The following is an 18,996-nucleotide window of genomic DNA, read 5'->3' on the forward strand; positions in this document are numbered from 1 at the left end:
GGTGACTGATGGTGACCCCTGTCGGGACCCTGCGGATAATCGTTCCACCTAGCGCATTGCGGGGTTCAAGAAAAAAGTTGCGGCGGCGGTGGTCCCTCCTGCACCTGGGCGCCAAAATTTTGGGAAATTTTGTGCCAAAGGCGGTCGGCCAGAAATATTTCCCATTGTACGGTGCACCGCGAAACCTCGACGACTTGACTTGCGCCGATTCCCACCAACCACCCTCCCGGATTCGACGAAGTACCTCGCCGAGCCGTCCTGCAACTATCAAGGAAAGCCGAATAAGGGGATATTTGCCAATTGTTTAATTTAAGTCGACAACCCAGCACAATCCGCCAAGATGCCCAAGTCAAAGCGCAACAGAGTAGTCAACCTGACCCAGGTGAACAAGAAGACGCGCGAGCAAAAGGACAAGCTCTTTTCCAACATTCGCGAGTCGGTGCCGCAGTACCAGCACTGCTTCGTCTTTGGCGTCAACAACATGCGCAACAACTACCTCAAGGAGGTCCGTCACGAGCTCAACGACTGCAGGTCCGTTCTTTTTACAGCTTCTCTCCAAGTCTACTCAACCCGTGATACCACACCTATGGTGGTGCACCATGGCAGAATACACTGGCTCATACATGAGCCGCCCCTATCTAAACCCACCAAACTAACCTGCCCTGCCACTTAATAGACTCTTCTTCGGCAAGACAAAACTCATGGCCAAGGCCCTAGGCCAAGACCCCTCCTCCGCCGTCGCAGACGGCATCGAGCGCCTCACCCCCTTCCTCGCCGGCACCGTCGGCCTCATCTTCACCAACCGCGACCCGGCCTCCATCCTCGAGTACTTTGACGGCGTCTCCCCCGTCGACTTCGCGCGCGCGGGAACCGTCGCCACCCGCGACTTCGTCATCCCCGCCGGCGTGGTCTACGCCACGGGCGGTGAGGTGCCCGCCGAGCACGACGTGCCCATGGAGCACAGCATCGAGCCCGAGCTCCGACGCCTGGGTATGCCCACGCGCATGGTCAAGGGCCGCGTCTGCCTCGGCGGCGACGACTCTGGCGAGGGCGAGGGATACACCGTCTGCAAGGAGGGCGATGTGCTCGACAGTCGGCAGACGAGGCTGTTGAAGCTGTTTGGGATCTGCTTGAGCGAGTTCAAGGTCAAGGTTCTTGCGTAAGTTTCTTGTTCCCTTTTGTTCCCCCGCCTTCCTTTCGAGGCCGGCTCCCCGAGAATTGCGAGTACTGACATGTGTACGTAGATACTGGAGCTCTGCTTCAGGCGAGGTAACCGAAGTGAACCCCAACGCCATGGACGGCGTCGAGGTCGAGAGCGACTAAGAGCCAAATGTTATGAACAAACGTAAAAAAGATGAAAAAAAGCTTTTAGACTTTGATGATTGCTTTCCTCATGTAGGCTTGATACCATCATGGATTGCAAAAGGTTGGGACCAACAAAAACAATTTTCACGGCGTTTAACGGAAGGGGGTTTCTACTAGATTATTATTCCTTGAAAACAATTCATGCGTCAAAGCATCAATCTCTTCCACTAAAAACAGGCTTTTCCTTCTGTCATCCTTGACGGAGGTGAAATGACATGGAAGCAAAAAAGTTGTGGATGGACGTCGAACCTTGTTAGAGAGCAAAAGTGCAGAGCTTCCCCAACGAGCGTCATCCGTTGCAGTCGATAGCCGAACGGTTTGACTGTTCCTTTCCATTCAGATTGGCTAGGAGCAGGCCGGGCTGGCTCTGAAAAATGCCGTGGGTAGTTCGTTTTTTTGGGCATCTTTCATCATATAAAGTTTGGTGCCTGCCAAATTGCCATGACACGCTCGCGCGCAGAGGTACCTATTTAACGGATGGAATACTCTCAGAATTCGAGAGGTCCCCAGTTCGAGACAACCTTTCGTTAGGCCGGCCCTTTTTCCCTTTCCCGTGTATTGAGGAAGCAGCCTCTTTTAAACACATAAGAATTCTGGGACGATGATATGCACTCTCGGCAACGACTGGATACAACTCGAGCAGCCGGATGATAGGAAGCTGAAGTACGGATACGACGTCTGATCTGTCTGCGTAAGAAACTAAAAGTCCTCACCTATTGGTACAAGTAATTATAACGTGGTACATGTGGATTTGCCCCATCCTTTTTGATTGTTTCCCTGTACGAATCCTCCTTCACTAAGCTCCAGGTCAGTAGGCACAGAGTCCCTTACCTCTGACCTTACCTGCAGCATCGAGCTATTGTCGGAGTTCCTTGTTACGGCAGTCGTGGCCTGGGCAGGTTGTGTATGCACGTGGCGAGGTTTACCTTCAACAAGATGCTGAATCAGTTCTTTGGAAGTTGGTGGTTCGTGTGATGATTTGTTGTGAACACTGCCGGCCTGCCTGGTAATTGCGTATACTTGCCCCAAGCTTGCTTCCGAGCTTTGTCCGAGTTCTCTTTGGTCCGAATATGGAGGTACTCGAAATTCGCGCTTGAAACCTTCTGCTTACCCTCGAGAGAGAAGGGGAAGAAGAAAAGAGACGGAAAGAAGAGACGAGCTAGTCGTCACCCACCGCAAGACACTAGGTGTCTCGTCAGTAACGACGCAACTTGCGAGGATCCTCGTAGCCACCGCCCTCGTAGCCGCGTTTTCTACTGTCGTCATCACGAGGTCGGTCGTAATCTCTGTCTCTGTCTCGGCCGCGGTCCCGGTCCTCTCTGTCGCCTCGGTCTCCGCGGTCACCACGGTCGCGATACCCACCTTCCCCTCTAGGCCTGATGGGTTCCATGTTGCTTCCAGTCCGTCGGCCACCGTCACGGTCCCGATCACCAAAGCGGCCTCCATCGCGGTAGCCGCCGCCGCCGCCACCGCCACCGGATCTGTCGTCATATGAGCGGCCACCACCACGGTCATACCCACCACCGGAGAAGCTGCGGTCGCCTCGGTCACCACGATCGCCTCCGAAGCCGCGACCAGGTCCTGAAGGGGCGTCTCTGGGTGCGCCGTATCCGTTCGGTCCGCGGTCACCACCCCTGGAGCCGAAGTCGCCGCCGCCACGGAAGCCACCACGACCACCGAAACCTCCACCGCCTCCCCTGAAGCCTCCACGTCCGCGACCTCCCTCGAAGCCGCCACGGAAACCGCCCCGGAAGCCACCGCCAAAGTTGCCACCAGGTCCGCCACCCATGGGACGGGCAGGAAGAGCCTTGGTGTAACCTCTGCCACCGAGGCCACCGCCAAATCGGCGGGGCACCCAGCCCTTGACGGTGCGGCCCCGCTCGACGTCTACCTTGATACGTCGGTCTTTGATTCGAATACCATCGCAGGCATCTAGAGCAGCTACTCACCAGTGCGCCAAGGCGCGTATGTCAGTAAAACCTTGACGATATCATACCTTTGCATCGTGACTGGGTAAAAAGAAGGAAAAACAAGATTTGAGACGGGCAAGCTTGAGGGCCACAGATCTCGGTGTGAAGTGCAGAACGCGGGCAAGCTTGAGGGCCGCACGTCTGAAGGGGAACGACTGGCAGACAAGCCGAGTCTTGTCGGAGGGGGTGGGTTCGGCGGTATTACCTCTCATGTCTTTCTCTCGTTCAAATACTACAAAAGCGTATCCTCGGTGGGGCTTCTTCTTCTTCTTGGGTCTCTCATGGGCATGCGTGTCAGTGATGATGCGAATCTGTACAAACATTAGCTCGATTCGAAGTGTGGAAAGGTATTCGGGAGTACATACGCGCTCAATTGGGCCGAATCGACCAAACTCTCTCTCGAGGTCTTGCTCATTTGCCTCGTACGAGAGTCGCGCAACAATGAGTGTCTTGAAAGCGTCGCCACGAATGTTGGGATCCTCGTGCGGCTTAACTAGATCGCGAAAACATCAGCATAGACTCTCGATGGATGAATACTGGCAGAACTAACAGTCCTTCGGCCCCTCGGTTTTGAGCTTCTCAACAGCTGCCTGCTTCTCAAGCTTCTTGCGGTCGCGCATCTGAAGCCAACTTTCTGTCGGCTTGTAGTCGTCCTCCTCCTTGTATTGCTGGAGCGCGGGAAGGAACTCGGCGAGTCCAGAGACGGGGAGGGTTCGTCGGGCCTCCGGCGCATGGTCGGGCGGCGCAACCCATCGTAGAGGAGGGCGCGGCGCGAAGAGCGCCAACAGGTTAGGAGGGAGCTTATCCGTCATCGCTGTAGTTGCTCTTCATCAAATTCCCGATTCAAGAAATGTTTGTCGACTCGGATGGGATGCGTCGCGCCGTAGCTAATGATGCATCGACGGAGCTTGGTGGGATGTCGGGATTTGGAAAGGGAGCAGGCGCGTCGTCAGAGTAAAGTAGACGGATGAAATTGACACGAGCATGGGAAAGTTTGTAGTGCAGCCTGCCTTTGGCCAATCGCCGCGGTTCAGCCGAGCCATCCTGGTCACAGACGGGAGCTTCGAGTGCAGGCAGGTACGTACCTCCGGAAGCTGTCACCTCAGGCTGCATCCTACATTTTCGCGCTAAGAAATTTCCCCGTCCCTGGAAAGGAGCCTCTCGTGATCCAGACTGCGAACCGGATTCTGTGCGCCAAGCAGGATACCATGACGATCAGAGCATTGAAGACGGTGTCTACCGGCCGTGTAAGTTCCTCGGAAGACGAATACACTGTGAACCCATTGCTGACGTCCTTACAGAATGGCCTGGGCTCTTTCATCCTCCAGTGCAAGAAGCTGGACTTTCACTACTGCGACTGGGCCGGCAGCTCCAAGGGAATGAAGTACGTCAATCCGCCCTCAGAAGGAGACTATCGAAAACATTGCTAACGGTCACCCAGCGGCTTCATCAAGTCTCAGCTTCCAAAGTTCGCCGCCGCAAACCCCCAAGTCGAGTTCACCGTATCGCCCCGTCCGTCGAAACACCCCATCATTGTCGGCCACTACATCAACGGCCGCGAGAAGGCCATTTGCGTTCGGAATATGGAGCCAATCGAGATCTTGAAAAAGGCTGAGCTTCTGCGCGACGCCAACGGAGAGAAATTGAAGAGGGTCAACAAGCCGGTCAACAGTATCAACCCCAGTGTCAGAGGTGTCTGGAGTCCTTACCACGGAAATGGCATGGCTGTATAAATATGAGAGGCACGAGCGTATCAATTTGGAAAAACGTGTAAAATTACGAAAGGAACTAGGCGTGTACAGGACGAAAGCGGGAGCTTCTTTGCCGCGTGTACCATACATTGACCCGTCAGGGAGGGCAAAGAGTACCCCTTTAAGAACTCGAAATTCAAGAATCACAAACATTTCACCAGGTCTAACCACCTTCAGAAGATTGGGGGGGGGGGGTATAATTCTTTTATTCAAGTCTACGGCCCTAGGAGTTGGCGACTACGAATGGTCACTTGGGGGTCATCCTAGGTCTATCCCGGCCCATCACGGCCTGATTTTAGGTCATCATCATCAAGTTTGTAATCTGGCTTGTTTACTGCTTGGCGTTGACAATGTCGACGACTGTGCCATGTTAGCTGTCCGTCCATGATGATGGTGCACCGAAAATACTCACAGCCAGGCTTCAGGGAGGCACCGCCGACCAAGAAACCGTCAATATCCTTCTCCTTGGCGAGGTCCTTGCAGTTCTTCTCGTTGACACTGCCGCCGTAGAGGATGCGGGTCTCGTCGGCAACCTTGTCGCTGACCTCCTTCTTGAGCCAGGCGCGGATGGCGGCGTGAACCTCCTGGGCCTGGTCGTTGGTGGCGACCTTGCCAGTGCCGATGGCCCAGATGGGCTCGTAGGCAATGACAACCTTAGACCAGTCGGAGATGGCGGCCTTGAGGGCAGCAAGCTGCTTGCTGACGACCTCGACGGTGGTGCCGGCCTCGCGCTCCTCGAGGCTCTCACCGCAGCACCAGATGGCGCCGACGCCGTTCTCAGTGGCGTACTTGGTCTTGGAGGCAACGACCTCGTCGGACTCGCGGAGGATGGTGCGGCGCTCAGAGTGGCCGAGGATGGCCCAGTTGATGTTGCTGTCCTTGAGCTGGGAGACGCTGATCTCGCCGGTGAAGGCACCGTTGGGCTTGTCGAAGACGTTCTGGGCGGCCACCTCGACGTCCTTGCGGAGCTGGTCGCGGACGAGCTGGAGGTAGATGGCAGGAGGGGAGACGACGACCTCTGCAGACTGTCAGAGAAGCTCAACGGCGGGACAGGACTGCAAAGACATGGCACGTACCGGTGTTGGAGTCGAGGGTAGCGTTATTCAGGTTCTGGACAATCTCCTTGATGGCGGAAACAGATCCGTTCCTACAAGGTCGATGGTCATTAGTCTCACGATGTTTTGGCTGAAGCCGCAGCTTCCAGGCTGCCCCTCTCCGGTAGGGTGGTGCAGAGATCGTCGACCCCGCCATTGGGACGAAACTTACATCTTGAAGTTGCCGCCGACGAAGAACTTGCGAGCCATGTTGGGCAATTGGTGGTGATTTGGTGATACGTGGGAGGTTTGGTAGGATTGGATACGTCTGAGTTTCCGTCAGGAGTTAAAGATCAGATCAAAGTCTTGGGTGTAAATGACGCAGGATAGATTCGGAGAGCTTCGTAGTCATGGAAAAGACCTCAGGGTTGGGTCACGTCAAAAGCTCCAGTGCAAGGTGGGCTGCGCTTGTCTCATGGAGGGGCAGAGGGGCTGCGCAGTAGGGGCAACTGGTACCACAGCTGCCCACCTCGAGAGTGCCGCCAGAGTGCCGCCGCTGGCAGGCCGAGCCCATGCCAGCAACAGCAGCAGGCTGACAGCACACAATCAGCAGTTCTGGTGGGGTCCCCAGCGGCCCCCGGTCTGACCCGGAGCCTGCAGCTGCCCCGCACTCAACCTCACTGCAGCATCCAAAGTTGCCCAAGTGACCTGAGCGTCCGTCTACCGTGGGCTGAGACCATCCTCCAACATCGACCGCCCCTCAACAGTTTTCATGCCCAGTCGGACCGTTCTCTTCCTTTCATCCCCAGGGTCGCCGAGTCTCTCATTTGATAAGCCAATCGGATGCCCGCTAGCTCCCAGGTGAATAGCAGCAGAGAATGACGGCTACCTTGACCGCGTAAGTCAGCAAAGATAGTGTGTAGTTTAGTATGTACAACCCGTCATTGTATAGTAAGAACCAGCCAAAGATGTTTCTTCATGAACGACTTGAGATTGACGACCCCGGACCTATCCTGCTTCGGTGAACTTGCATTGATACAGGCTGTCGATTGAGGCGTCAATGTTGCACCAAAAGAGCCAACGATGCATCCGCCAGATTTCTGTGAGGTAAAGACCTCGGCCAACCTGTTCACGAACCCTGTTTCTTCCGAATCGACGGCTACTTGAGCTCCGTCTCTTATTAGCCCCGGCAAAGCAAAGTGGCAGACATCTCGGTTGGACGCAATGTCGGCTCGTCAACGAAAATGATTCACAATCGCTCCGGCTCACGATATGCCCGGGCAGCAAGCTTGCTTGCTCTGTTTTGTTTGGTGAGAAACACATCGTATGGCAAGTTTAGACTGAAGTAGACTGAAGTCCGAGAACGCATGCCCTGTATAATGTCTCAATAATCATATCTCCTTAATCTCGGCACTCACCATCCCTTCGTCTAATCAAGTCTGCGATGGTTTAGCTTCTCACCAAAAAACGAATAATAATTACCAGTTCCACACGTAAGTCCTTGCTGTCAAAGCACCCCAATCTCTTCGCTGTCCCGAGACCGCGAGTCTGGCGTCTTCGATCCGGAGCATCAAAAGCAAAGCTAGACGACGCCGTCTCAGATATTTCACAATCACGATTCAACAGGATCCAAGGCCACTGGGCCGGGAGATATGATAAGTCCTAGTCAGTTTCTCGTCTAATGCCAAATTCATGATCTGTACCCGCAGCCCCAGTGAAGGTCGCCAATCGACAAATCTGCAAATTTGATTGTCTTGTCCATGCAGCATCCCGTGCAGAGCACGGATCGCCTTGGTCGACTTGCCCTGACTTATGATCTTCGTTTCCGGATGGCATCCTAACATGAGAGGGGAGAAAACTTGGCAAGGGAGCATAATCCGGTCTGTGAAGTTGGCCGTGCTCAACTTCCTTGCGTCGCGCTCATTGAGAATCCCTTCATCTAGCCAGAACCACTTCAGCTCGGACCTTCCCAGATCCTGCCAACGTCGTGGTGTCTTCGCGGAGTGATGATTAATTCGTCTCTGTTGTAAGACATCGTCGCATTCGATTGCGCCGTACCAAAAAGGAACTCCATGAGAAGGAAGTCTTTCACTACTTGTTAGACCAACCTAGCCCTCTTTCACCGTCTTTTCTGACGTCTACGCAGGTAAGCGGTCAATGCTGCTAGTAATGCAGCGTCCATATTCATTGGAACAGCATCGAAGCAGGATTGACGTGGAGTTTGCAGATGGAAGAGACGATTTCCAGATCTAAAGCTGTGTAAGCCGATCACCGAGCTCCGTAATGGATTCATACGCCTCCGTATCAGGCTCTTCAGACAGGAGCCTTCTCTCTCAGCTTTCGTCTAGTGCTAGCTTCGGCATATGCCCTCGCCTCATCTATCTATTGCTATGCCGGCGCCCCTTTCGGGCTGTTCTGTGCAATCATGAGCTAAACCTCGAACTCTTCGAGTACGGTGAAACCATTTTCAACTCGAATAGATGCAGCGAGGCGCAAAAGAACCGATACCACGCGTTTGAAGAGATAGATAGCTTCTATGAATTAGACGAGTCTATACCGGACTGGTGGCCTCTGACATGGGAGACGGATGGCACTTTGGTGGCACATAGTAAAGTGCAAGAATGAGCGAGCCATATCATAGAGCACACTGTACTTGAGATGTGATGGCCTTGCCAAGAGTCATCCTCTCCAGCATGCTTCCGACGTTTCACGAACACGCGCTAGGCGGCATGAATATCGCGTCAGAAACACAATGTCTTCTCACAATCTGTCATACGAGACGCCTGGGCATTCTAGAAGTCCAGTGCCGTCTAGAACCCGTCATCTACCCGTTTTCGCGCACAATAGGTGAGCACTCCAGGCGGTATAATGAACCCATGCCAAGTGTCGTTATGATTGAGTCGGTCAAGTAAGGGGTAGCCCCCGGGAGGCGCAGCTGATGGCAGGCCGGACACACGTGGGGTTGACAGCCCCGGCCTGATCTCAGGGCCCAATCGCATCTTCACCAGCCATGATCCAGACCGGGGAACTTGGCTTCACGGAGGGTTGCTCTCGACGGGCGGGAGGGAGAGAGGGCTGAAGACTTTTTTCTCCGTTGCCCGCTAATGACAGGAACACCGGGACCGAGCTGTGCGCTCGCGACATCATTCGCTGCCGACCTTCCAGGGCCCCAATCATCGTGTGCCGGTTGAAACAGCAGCGTACGAGGGGTGGTTCGGATACGGCTCAGAAATAGCAATCTGGCCACCCAGCTATTGCGCGTGGTGGCTGCAAGAAGAAGCAATACGACATCCAGATAACAGTACTGGTTCGTTTCATTGAGTGTGGCGAGATTGACGAACCCAGAGGCAATGGATAGTAGAGTTGTTGAAATCGGCCTTGTGATATGAGTTGCTGAGTGTGACTTGAGAGGTGTCGTCTGGCTGATGACTAAGATCATTCGCGGTGTGGGGCAGCATGTCATGGCTCAAGAACCGAATGGAAGCCGCATCTTCCAACTAACACCTGCTGTCAACTCCTTGCCAGCTAACGACTTCACGTCAAAGTACGCCATCCTATTCCATCCTCTTGCATATGAAGCCGCCTCTTCGCTTGATGACATGCGTACCCTGGCATCCGCTGTTCGTTAGACAAGGTAGCATTGGGGCGCCACCAGTCATGGGAACGCCCAGATCCGATGTGATAGGGACCGGAACCTGACAGGCCAAGACTACCATATCAGAGAGCGGCCGCATCACGGGGGCCTTGCAGCATAGCCTCTGGAAACACGATGACCTGCCTCTAGCCGTATTAAGAGGCCTGTCCAGGATGTCGAGGTCGAACAGGCGAGAATCGAATTGGGGCCTATGGCGTCCAACACCCTCTGACACGTACGGTTTTATCATGCCCTCGCCCGGTCGTCAATGCGCCATAACGAACCCAAAACCCGTGCGTCCTGCCAAGCTCCAAACAGTTCTCTACCACAGTAACCAAAGAGAAACGAGAAGGCGGCGCGGCTTCGAAGACAACTCGCCAATCCAGATCCTGGATGCAAACATTTCTGATCCTCATCCAGGAACACATTGTCTTCCCCACCTTCAGCCTGCTTTCCGCTACGTCCACCGGCCGCCCACCTCCACCATCATGATGATATTCAGACCAGGGCCGGTTTCTGAGTTTGAATGCTCTCACCAACAAGTACCTTACCGCTCGAATGAAGCTGTCAGCGGCCAACCCGTTCTGTCAAATAAACTGACAGCTTCCCTTGATATGTCATGCTCATGATCGCAGGCCTGGCGCATGACGCTGACGATCATGAAAGGATTCTGACACTGTTGACACCTAGAAGTGAAAGCTGTCTCAGTAGCTTCAAACTGGTTCGGCTGCGTTAGCGGCAAATGACCCCGGTCTCTGAGCCTAGGTCTGCCGCGTCAAACGGCCTAGTCTGCTGTTGAGCCTCCTCAGCCGGAGAAACGGGCTTGTCACCCTAGCTGCAAAACCAACAATAGGGCTGGGAGACGTTCTCTCCCATAACGGCTCTAGAGAAGTGATGCGACGGTGCCGCAGAAGATGACTTACGCAAAGAAGCAAGGCGCCGAAGTCTACTGCCTTTCCGGCTTCTTTCACACAGACTTGCAACCGGCCAAGATGCCGTGGGATCAACGGAGTAGCATCCATCGTTCCCTTTTCAGCACCGCCCCGTGGATACCCAATGGACACTGAGAGAGACAACACGACACGACACCACCAGTTCCTCATGAGAACCCCGGTTCAAGCCGTCAGTGCGGCCTTGAGAATGTCTCGCCAACACTCACTCCTCGCACCACTCCCCCCCCCCCTCCCCGCAGTGCCGTGCCAGGGATGGGATGGCCACCATCGAGACCGAAAGGATATATTGGCCGGGGCTCGCATCACCATCTTGATGTCACAAGCAGAGTTATGCTTTGCCATTGCCTTCATCCGTTGATTAGGCTCAAGCACGGTCACCACCGCTGAAAAAAACGTCTTTTTGCCCATCCATTCGATTTGCCCATCCCCCCTCGTCCAGTGTCCTCTTCGTCCCCGCGTGTACTCGGACCACCTTGGACGCCGCATAGGGAAGGAATAAGGAGGAGATACTCCCCAAACCTCTCCTACACCTCCGCTTCTTAGCAATAGTCGTGGCCAACTCCCCGTTCTCCATGATGTTCACGCCATCTACGATATGAGAATCCCGCCTGTAGAAGTCATTCTCAGTTGGCCGACCCCGAACTTCGTCAATCCAGTAACGAGAGGCCCGGCCAACGAGATCGTTGCCATCATCCTACTGGCCATCGCCACTGTCATCCTCTCCATCCGGATCTATACACGACGATGTATCACTAATGGGTTCGGCTGGGACGACATTCTCGTCGTGCTGGCCTTTATTCCAGCCACGGGCTTCGTGGTGCTTGGAGTCATAGCTACGAACAGCTATGGCTGGGGGCGGCATGTCTGGGATGTGCCTACCGAAACTATTACGGGATCACTTCAAATCGGCCTCGCCAGCCAGATCCTGTTCGACTTGGCAACAAGCTTCACCAAGTTATCCATGTTGGCTCTGATGTACAGAATCGCGTGTGCAGCATCGAATAAGTTGAGAGTGCTCGTCGTAGCACTACAGGTGCTAATCTCCGTCAACTGCATCGTCTTTATGTTGGTAGCTATGTTGCAGTGCCGGTAAGTTCTCCGTCGTGGTGAAAGACGCGCAGTACTGACGTATCCAAGGCCTCTCAAGCTCTATTGGACTCTCTCGTTGGAGCCGCAGAACTGCATCAACGAATCCACCCATCTTCTCGTTGCCGGAACCATCAATACCGTCACGGACTTCCTGGTGGTTCTCTTACCCCTCGCCCTCGTACGTATTGTATACGCCGACAAGCTCACCTCAAGACAACTTACCATTGTCAACCTCTTATTTGGTGCCGGATTCCTCGCATGCTTTGCCGGTGTTGCTCGCACATACTTCACCTGGATCATGACTACGGAGCCCGACGCCACATGGAACGCCTGGATCAACTGGCTTGTATCTTGCCTTGAGCTATTTCTCGGCATCATTTGCACCAGTATTCCCTCTACAAAGCCATTCTTCAACAAATACCTTCCCAAGTTCCTCGGCACCAACGCACGCAAAACTCGCGCGACAACGGAGCCAGTACCTACCGACAAGGCCACCACCGGTTCGGCAAGAACCAGTCAGATGTCAAACGAGCCTACAGTGAAGGAGCTCGACGTAATTCCCTCAAAGTCCCCCGCAACCAAAAGGTTTAGTGAAGGGACGCTCAACAAGCCGTTACCGGCAGTGATGAAGAATCAATCAGTCTACACTATCAACATCCAACTGGACGAAGCCAGTCTAGGCCCCGCGGATAGGTCTCCCGACAGGAGAAGGGCTCCGAGGGGTCGGACGACGGAAAAGTCGGAAATGGCCCGGCGCCAAGCCGTCAATAATTTCAGCCGCCCAAAGATTCAACACATGAGGAGCAACTCAGAGCCCTCAAGTCAGCACCGGCCCAGCTTCAGTGCTGAAGACGGCCGGCCTGACAGCCACCTTACCAATGCGTCGGGCGAAAGCAGTCGTCATAGTCAGATCCTTTACGAAGTTGACGACGTTGTCTATCGTGAGAGCATCCGCCAGAGCATCGACGACCTGGAGGCAGGGATTCGCTATGGCACATACGACCGCAGCAGTTACACCGCCGTACCCGCGCCTCTGCGGAAACACGCGAAATCGGGATCTGTCGGTACATTCGGGGGCTAATTGACGGGCCTAAAAAGCTTGTACGTTGTGTATAAACCTTGCAGACGGGAATATCCATTGTTGTTTCTTTTGAGGTAAAAGACCAGGGAGGGGCGGCTAAAGAATGCTTGCTCAAAGAGTTTTACGATACACCCTCAGGACATCAGTTCCTGCATTTCACTTCCCTTTACGGCCATGTTTATAGTTTCTTACCTATTTAAGCTTCTCGGGAGCCAGACCCGAGCTTTAGTCAACGAGGTCAATGACTAGTAATTCAGACTTCTTCCCTGTTTGCCTTCGCCGTGCCAACAACACCGCCATCTGCCCATTTGCCTCCCATCTCATTTTTTTGTACAAAACTCTCAGTCAGCTCTCGCCCATCCCTTTTGTTGAACAAGGTGAACTTTCGTCCCGGCTTGGTCCAGACGGCCACCGGGAATGGGATTCTGATTGGCCCAAGCATCGTCCATTTACTTTCCGTTTCTTACAGAACAGAAGCGTCTCACTTCCGCCCTCCTCCTCCTCGGCACCGTTCCCGAAGGCGGCGGCCGAAGCGTAAAGGGCACAAACTCTCGCTGCCGTCTTGTCCGCTGACCATATCATCAGCTCATCACTTGCGTCTATCGAGGCTGCCGCTGATCATCATGCGGTCCTGCCCTTCTCTCACTCTCATTACCCCGACTTTTGTTCCTGGGCAAGCATGATTTTCTTGGCCGTCCTCACCCCCAGTGGTAAGTTGTCCTTCCCGCGACGGCCGCCTCGATAGAGACCCCTCACGTGCATACATTCCCGTTCAAATTCAAAATGGTGCTTTTCGTCGGCGATGACCGTCCCGCCCCTCGCCATCGACCAGGACATGCCACTTACAGATAAGCTGTGCCATACAGGAAGGGACAAAGAATACCTGCATACTATCGCAGCATCGCTCATAGAATGCCCGTCAACGTCCCACTGCAAAGTGCGACCTTGCAAATTCCCACATCCTCCATCAGTTCACCTCCACGTGGCAGGCTGCACAAGCCTTCGACACCGTGGTCGCTTTCCTCCCTCCCTTATGTGAAATTCTATCCTCCTTCCTTTTTCTTGTTCTTAGCAGCCGCATATTTCTGTCGCGCACGGCCTAGGAGAGCAGAAGGAGAAGGAAGAACGAGGTGACGATCTCTAGAGATGGTGGAAAAGTGAATCTCTAAATCAAACGCTAGTCATCGCGAAAGGAAGGGGGCTATTCGTGTTCGACCGAAGGCGATCTAGTTGATAGTCGCGTCCTTTTTTGCATGGACGAGTAACAATCCTGTAAGCTCCTTTACCCCTTTACAGGAAGTCTGTACCGACTTCACTCACACCTTCATACTTTTCCAAAGCTGTGGCTTACACTCTAGCTCTCTCATACACATAACCAAACACCATGCGCGCAAGGCCGATCAAACGGAGTCTAGGTAGACTCAAGACCAGAAGTAAGCTATGGTAAGCTGGTGAAAAGGCTATAATGGCATATCATTAAGTAAAAGGGGGGACGAAGGCAGTGACCACATTGAATAATCATCTGGTGATCAGACTGATGATCGTCGCCTGTTGCGAGAAGTCTCTTCCGCGCGCTTGAACCCTGGACTCGCCTCTTCGGCCTTTTTCTTCCTGAATATCTGGAACTCCGAGGTCTATTGTGTTGCGCAACATTTAGCAATCACGAGAAACACACACCCCTCAGAAAGCCTTTTGTTCGTCCTCACCCATCCTCGTCCGCTCTCGTCCCTTCTTTGTGCGCGGGCATGCTCTTCCCGCTCCTGTGTGCTTTTCTCTCCCCATGTCTCTTTGTCGCCACAACATCAGACTCGTTTCCCGTACACACATCATCCTACCCGCCCACACGTGTGCCTAGATTCCCCTCTCAATCTCGACTTGATAGTCCGATCATCCAATTCTTGTCTAATGTTCATGATCCCATGATCCCCTGTAAATGATGTGGCGTTCACGTCCAGGTCGGCTTCAGGGGCTCACTGCGCAGTCGGTGTTCTTGCAAGCCATTTAGCATGCTCAGTTTGGGTTACTCGAGCAACTTTTCTGGCTTTTTTCCATCGTATCGTCACAGTCTGGGAGTTTCCTGTGTCAGGGAAATCTTGTACATGTCAAAGCAGAGATTCCCAGACTGGATACACCATGTGCCCATCATATCTAAGAGAGCTACGACGATCGTAACATACCCATTATGGGAAAGAAGCTCCCGTGTTAGCCGAGCCCTACAGTCGGAATCTATACTCACATCACCAACCTTGCTATAAACCAAACCTCCTTAATCCTCATCCCTTCACGGCGAAGTATTCAATAGCCGACATACTCCTTCGTTCCCAAGAAACTATCACGACCCCTACCTGCGCGCCAGCTATTGTCGGCTAACTAGGAAAAAATCGAAAAAATCGCATCTTTTTCTCTTACCGCGAGGTTATGTGTACAGACCGTCTCCATGCAAAATCACGATCACGTCTCCCGCACGATCACGTCTCCAGAGCGGGAGACCACCACGCCTCCACCAGATCCAGAGAGTAAATGTAGAGAAAAAGGTTATTTAACCCTACACCCACGCGTTACTCCCCTGGAAGAAACCCCGTCAATAACGCGGGATGCGTATAGACCTTGTTAATCCCAGCTCTCCTCCTCCATGCCAACTCTCCCCCGTTGTCCCATCCCTTTGCAAGGTTACTTGCCCCTGACCATGTCCCACCGAGGGGTCATAAGCGGAGACTGCTCACATCTGTCATCGACTCTTCTATCACTGTTGAGCAAAGAAGTTCTCCAATTCCATTCGAGAGATCTCATGTCGACCCTGATGTTATCCGCTCCATCAAGAATCTCGATTCCATCAACACGCCGGTGATATACCCCCGATAAGCCCCTCTTCATCAACACTATCCACCAATCCCTTCCAAGCAAATCGTGATCACACCCCAAAGCCAGAAGATCGCACCCTCGAGCCATGATCTCGGGAACCATGTGCAAGACGTGGGTAAGCGTTATGATCCCTCACAGGGAAAAGTAGACTTCGTTGATTCCAGCCCATCGACCGCGCGTCGCATCTTTCCAGGCCTTGGTCGTGGATACTGTAGAAGGGTTCGACACATCATCAGTCTACGCTTCGGACCCCCCAAAGATATGAAGCAGTTATACAGAGAGAGATGAGAGGAAGGGAAAAGGATGGGTTGAAGAGGGGAAATCGTAAAAAAGGCAACGAGGCATAGATCTAAACGTACCACATGAAGCCAAGACCGGAGCTCGCTAAACTCAACTTGTGTTCTGATCCTTTTAACCATTTTGTGTGACAGTTGAATACTTGGTCACGCTGTAGTCACGGCATTAAGATGGACATTCAATAGAGCTGAACTCGCCGCCCTTAGATACTAGGGACACCATAAGGATGCTTCCGTATCTCGCAGCTGGAAATGTGTGCTGTCGACCGTCCCTAGACAAGTCTTAGTACGCACTCTGCTGTGAACGACAACTCCAGTGCACTTCAATCATATTCAGTCAACGTGAGACTAGGGAACCACAGAGTTTCAGCACCATTTTCTTATTTTTTAACTAATTTCCTTCTTCGTCACCTATCTACTCAAATAATCTAATTCCAGTTGCTGTTGGTCCATTTCGATCGAGTCTGTAACTTGCCACAGTTGTGGCGGAGCCTCGCGCTGTGAGGGTCTTCTCCAAAATCCAGTTCCAAAAACAAATACAAGTTCTGTTGTGTGTCGAGCGTGAGCTCTTACATGTACCCTCTTCTAATAATTCCATCGTGCGTAAATCAAAACAGTGTGCCTTCCCTTGCATCGCAATCGCACTTCCTCCATCTGACCGCGGCGCGGGGGCGGCGTGGCCTTTCGCTAGAGCGCATTTTGTTGGCTCTTTGGGTACTCCTTGCGGTGTCCGTTTACTTCAATCCTAGGTATCCATCGCCGGGCGGCATACGATGTGTATCCATCCATAGGTGTGGATTTATCCAGTGTGAGAGAAGCTCATTACGACACGAAGTCCTCGTGATAGCGTGATGGTTCCCCGGCAACATACAACGTCCACAATTTAGAGGATCGAGTTGTAGTCGAAGGTACCTGATGCGCTTGCATTCAGGGCTGGTAGCATTCTGTGACTGGTGTAGCCAAGTTCTGCAAGCAATGACTAGTCAGTGGGAAGTCTTTTTATCGATGGTGTAAAGCGGGCTTTTACGGACCAAAAGTAGGTATTCATCCGGCGTGGGCGTAGTTTCCGTGGAAGGGGACCTTGGCGTCCATGGGTTGAGCGGTAAGGTTGTGTCCGATCTTGCCCATGGCGGACAGGAGGTTGTGGGCATCCTTGATGAGCTGCGAGTTCTTCATGTCCTCGGGCTGGTTGAGGTCACGAATGATGTTCTCAAGAGCCTGGCGGTGGGCCATCCACTCCTCGATAAGGGGTTTGGAGGAAGGCTCCTCCTTGACAGCAGCCTCCACGACGGCCGCCTTGGCGGTGACCTTGCGGGAGGGTGGTGCGGGTCCGACGGTGGCGGCCTTGGGCGCATCCTTGCGCTTACGGCCCTTGGAGCTCTGCTGGCCGTTGCTGACGCTGGTAGGGGATCCGGGAACGCCGTTGTCATTGTGAACACGGCGCATGTGGTCCTTCAGGTTCCACTGGCGCGGGAATCCATTGCCGGGCATGGCACGGTCGCATCCCTCATAGGAGCACAGGAAGGGCTTGTCGCCGTGGCCGTGCATGGCATGAGCCTCACGCTCATGGCGGAGCAGGCAGGCAGTGGAGGAGAAACGGGCATTCTCGCAAGAGTCAATCTTGCAGCGGTAGGGCTTCAAGTGGGAGTCCACGAACTTGCTGCACAAGAAAGGGGTGGTTAGTCTCGGGGGACGGGACGGGTATGGAGACGAGGACAAAGGCCGACTTACTCATAATTGCACTTGAGCTTCTCGGGCTTGTGGTTGCAGCTGGTTTCTCCTTCCCATGGGCAGTGGAACAAGCCATCGGCTTGCGGGGTCGCGTTCTTGTACAAAGGGTGGTCCCGGGCGGTGTCACCCTCGTTGGTAGGCCGGCGGCTGGGGAAAGCAGGGGGCAGTGCGGCATCGCCGACGATGGTGAGGACGCTTCCAGCGAGCTCGTCGCTCATGAACTTCCCGTTGGCGCTGTACAAGAGTGTCTCGTCAGAGGCTGACTCTAGGCTAGAGCAGCTGATCTGAGGAACATACCTTGGAGACTGGCTTTGAATAATGGGGGAGACGTGCTCCGAGTGTGACGGCGAAGACATGAGAGGGGCGGACAGCCATGAGTCTTCAGTGCTTCCAGCCGGCGAAGACAGGTGCGACTCTGTAGGGCTGAAGGAGTTCCAGGAGGCAGAAGGAGAGTGAGCACCCAAGCTCGAGTCCGGGTCAAGCTGCATCTGAGCAGGCACAACGTGCATGTTCAGCTCGCCTGAGGGCAGGCCATCGGGCATCATGCCGAGCTCCATCGAGTTAAACCATTGGGACGAGACGGCGCTCGTATCCGTGTCCAGGAAGTAGGGGTTCACGTCCATCATTTGGGCGCTGGGCTGAGGTCCGTAGACCGTGGCATTACCTGTGATGTCCATGGAGGACAGCTGAGCAGATACTTGAGCTGACGCAGCAGCAGTCATTCTGGTAGGTCGTGCCTTGGGAGATGTGACCTTGGAAATCCGGTGCTTGCGGCTTCCGGCTGAGCTGCGCGAAGTTCCTCTCCGCATGGGCTCGCTACCAACAGTTGCGGGAGCAGTCCACTTGCTCTGCAAATCCTCGGTAGTTTGACCCTGTCCTCTGGGCGTGATGTGGCCATCAACTTGGAATGAGTAGTCCTCGGAGTCTCCCGGGTGGGCAGATCCGTTGTCTGAGAAGTCTTGAAAGTTCTGTGCACCTTCTCCTGTCGTTTCCCACGAACCACTCAAGGGGTCCGATGGTCCTGTTTGAGAAGAAAAGGAAAACATTCCTGAGGGCACCATTTGTGCGTGGAAGAAGCTGTAGTCGCTGAAAGGGGGGGTTAGTGTGCTGTTTCTCCACTAATCATGTGTGCAATGCAAAGCAAGTAAACAAGAAAACATCTCAGCATGGTACAACTTTGTTCCTGTAGTACAAGCATGTTAGCAGACTGGTCTTGTGCCTCATAGGTTC

General features: G+C 53.7%; 7 protein-coding genes across 7 annotated transcripts; 3 read left to right on the forward strand and 4 right to left on the reverse strand.

Moving 5' to 3' along the window:
• Positions 1 to 340: 340 nt before the first annotated feature.
• CPAR01_08909 (ribosomal protein L10) lies at positions 341 to 1,323 on the forward strand (the record flags this gene model as incomplete). The annotated part of the gene is made up of 3 exons (XM_060493176.1): positions 341 to 531; positions 677 to 1,159; positions 1,245 to 1,323. The coding sequence occupies 3 exons, from the start codon at positions 341 to 343 to the stop codon at positions 1,321 to 1,323; spliced, it is 753 nt and encodes a 250-aa protein (XP_060347306.1).
• Positions 1,324 to 2,560: 1,237 nt separating this feature from the next.
• Positions 2,561 to 4,147, reverse strand: CPAR01_08910 (U1 small nuclear ribonucleoprotein; the record flags this gene model as incomplete). The annotated part of the gene is made up of 4 exons (XM_060493177.1): positions 2,561 to 3,306; positions 3,397 to 3,646; positions 3,701 to 3,828; positions 3,886 to 4,147. 4 exons carry the CDS (start codon positions 4,145 to 4,147, stop codon positions 2,561 to 2,563), a joined length of 1,386 nt encoding a protein of 461 aa, XP_060347307.1.
• A 396-nt stretch (positions 4,148 to 4,543) lies between these two features.
• CPAR01_08911 (uncharacterized protein) lies at positions 4,544 to 5,068 on the forward strand (the record flags this gene model as incomplete). The annotated part of the gene is made up of 3 exons (XM_060493178.1): positions 4,544 to 4,582; positions 4,637 to 4,719; positions 4,777 to 5,068. 3 exons carry the CDS (start codon positions 4,544 to 4,546, stop codon positions 5,066 to 5,068), a joined length of 414 nt encoding a protein of 137 aa, XP_060347308.1.
• A 349-nt stretch (positions 5,069 to 5,417) lies between these two features.
• CPAR01_08912 (triosephosphate isomerase) lies at positions 5,418 to 6,390 on the reverse strand (the record flags this gene model as incomplete). Its single annotated transcript, XM_060493179.1, has 4 exons — positions 5,418 to 5,446; positions 5,499 to 6,104; positions 6,163 to 6,233; positions 6,353 to 6,390. 4 exons carry the CDS (start codon positions 6,388 to 6,390, stop codon positions 5,418 to 5,420), a joined length of 744 nt encoding a protein of 247 aa, XP_060347309.1.
• Positions 6,391 to 10,515: 4,125 nt separating this feature from the next.
• On the reverse strand, positions 10,516 to 10,857 carry CPAR01_08913 (uncharacterized protein; the record flags this gene model as incomplete). The annotated part of the gene is made up of 1 exon (XM_060493180.1): positions 10,516 to 10,857. The coding sequence occupies one exon, from the start codon at positions 10,855 to 10,857 to the stop codon at positions 10,516 to 10,518; it is 342 nt and encodes a 113-aa protein (XP_060347310.1).
• A 445-nt stretch (positions 10,858 to 11,302) lies between these two features.
• CPAR01_08914 (uncharacterized protein) lies at positions 11,303 to 12,877 on the forward strand (the record flags this gene model as incomplete). The annotated part of the gene is made up of 2 exons (XM_060493181.1): positions 11,303 to 11,796; positions 11,845 to 12,877. 2 exons carry the CDS (start codon positions 11,303 to 11,305, stop codon positions 12,875 to 12,877), a joined length of 1,527 nt encoding a protein of 508 aa, XP_060347311.1.
• Positions 12,878 to 17,079: 4,202 nt separating this feature from the next.
• Positions 17,080 to 18,827, reverse strand: CPAR01_08915 (C2H2 transcription factor; the record flags this gene model as incomplete). Its single annotated transcript, XM_060493182.1, has 2 exons — positions 17,080 to 17,695; positions 17,767 to 18,827. 2 exons carry the CDS (start codon positions 18,825 to 18,827, stop codon positions 17,080 to 17,082), a joined length of 1,677 nt encoding a protein of 558 aa, XP_060347312.1.
• Positions 18,828 to 18,996: the final 169 nt, after the last annotated feature.

The sequence above is a fragment of the Colletotrichum paranaense genome (assembly GCF_030867605.1).
Source record: "Colletotrichum paranaense strain IMI 384185 chromosome Unknown Scaffold_7.1, whole genome shotgun sequence".
Taxonomy (NCBI): Eukaryota; Fungi; Ascomycota; class Sordariomycetes; order Glomerellales; family Glomerellaceae; genus Colletotrichum; species Colletotrichum paranaense.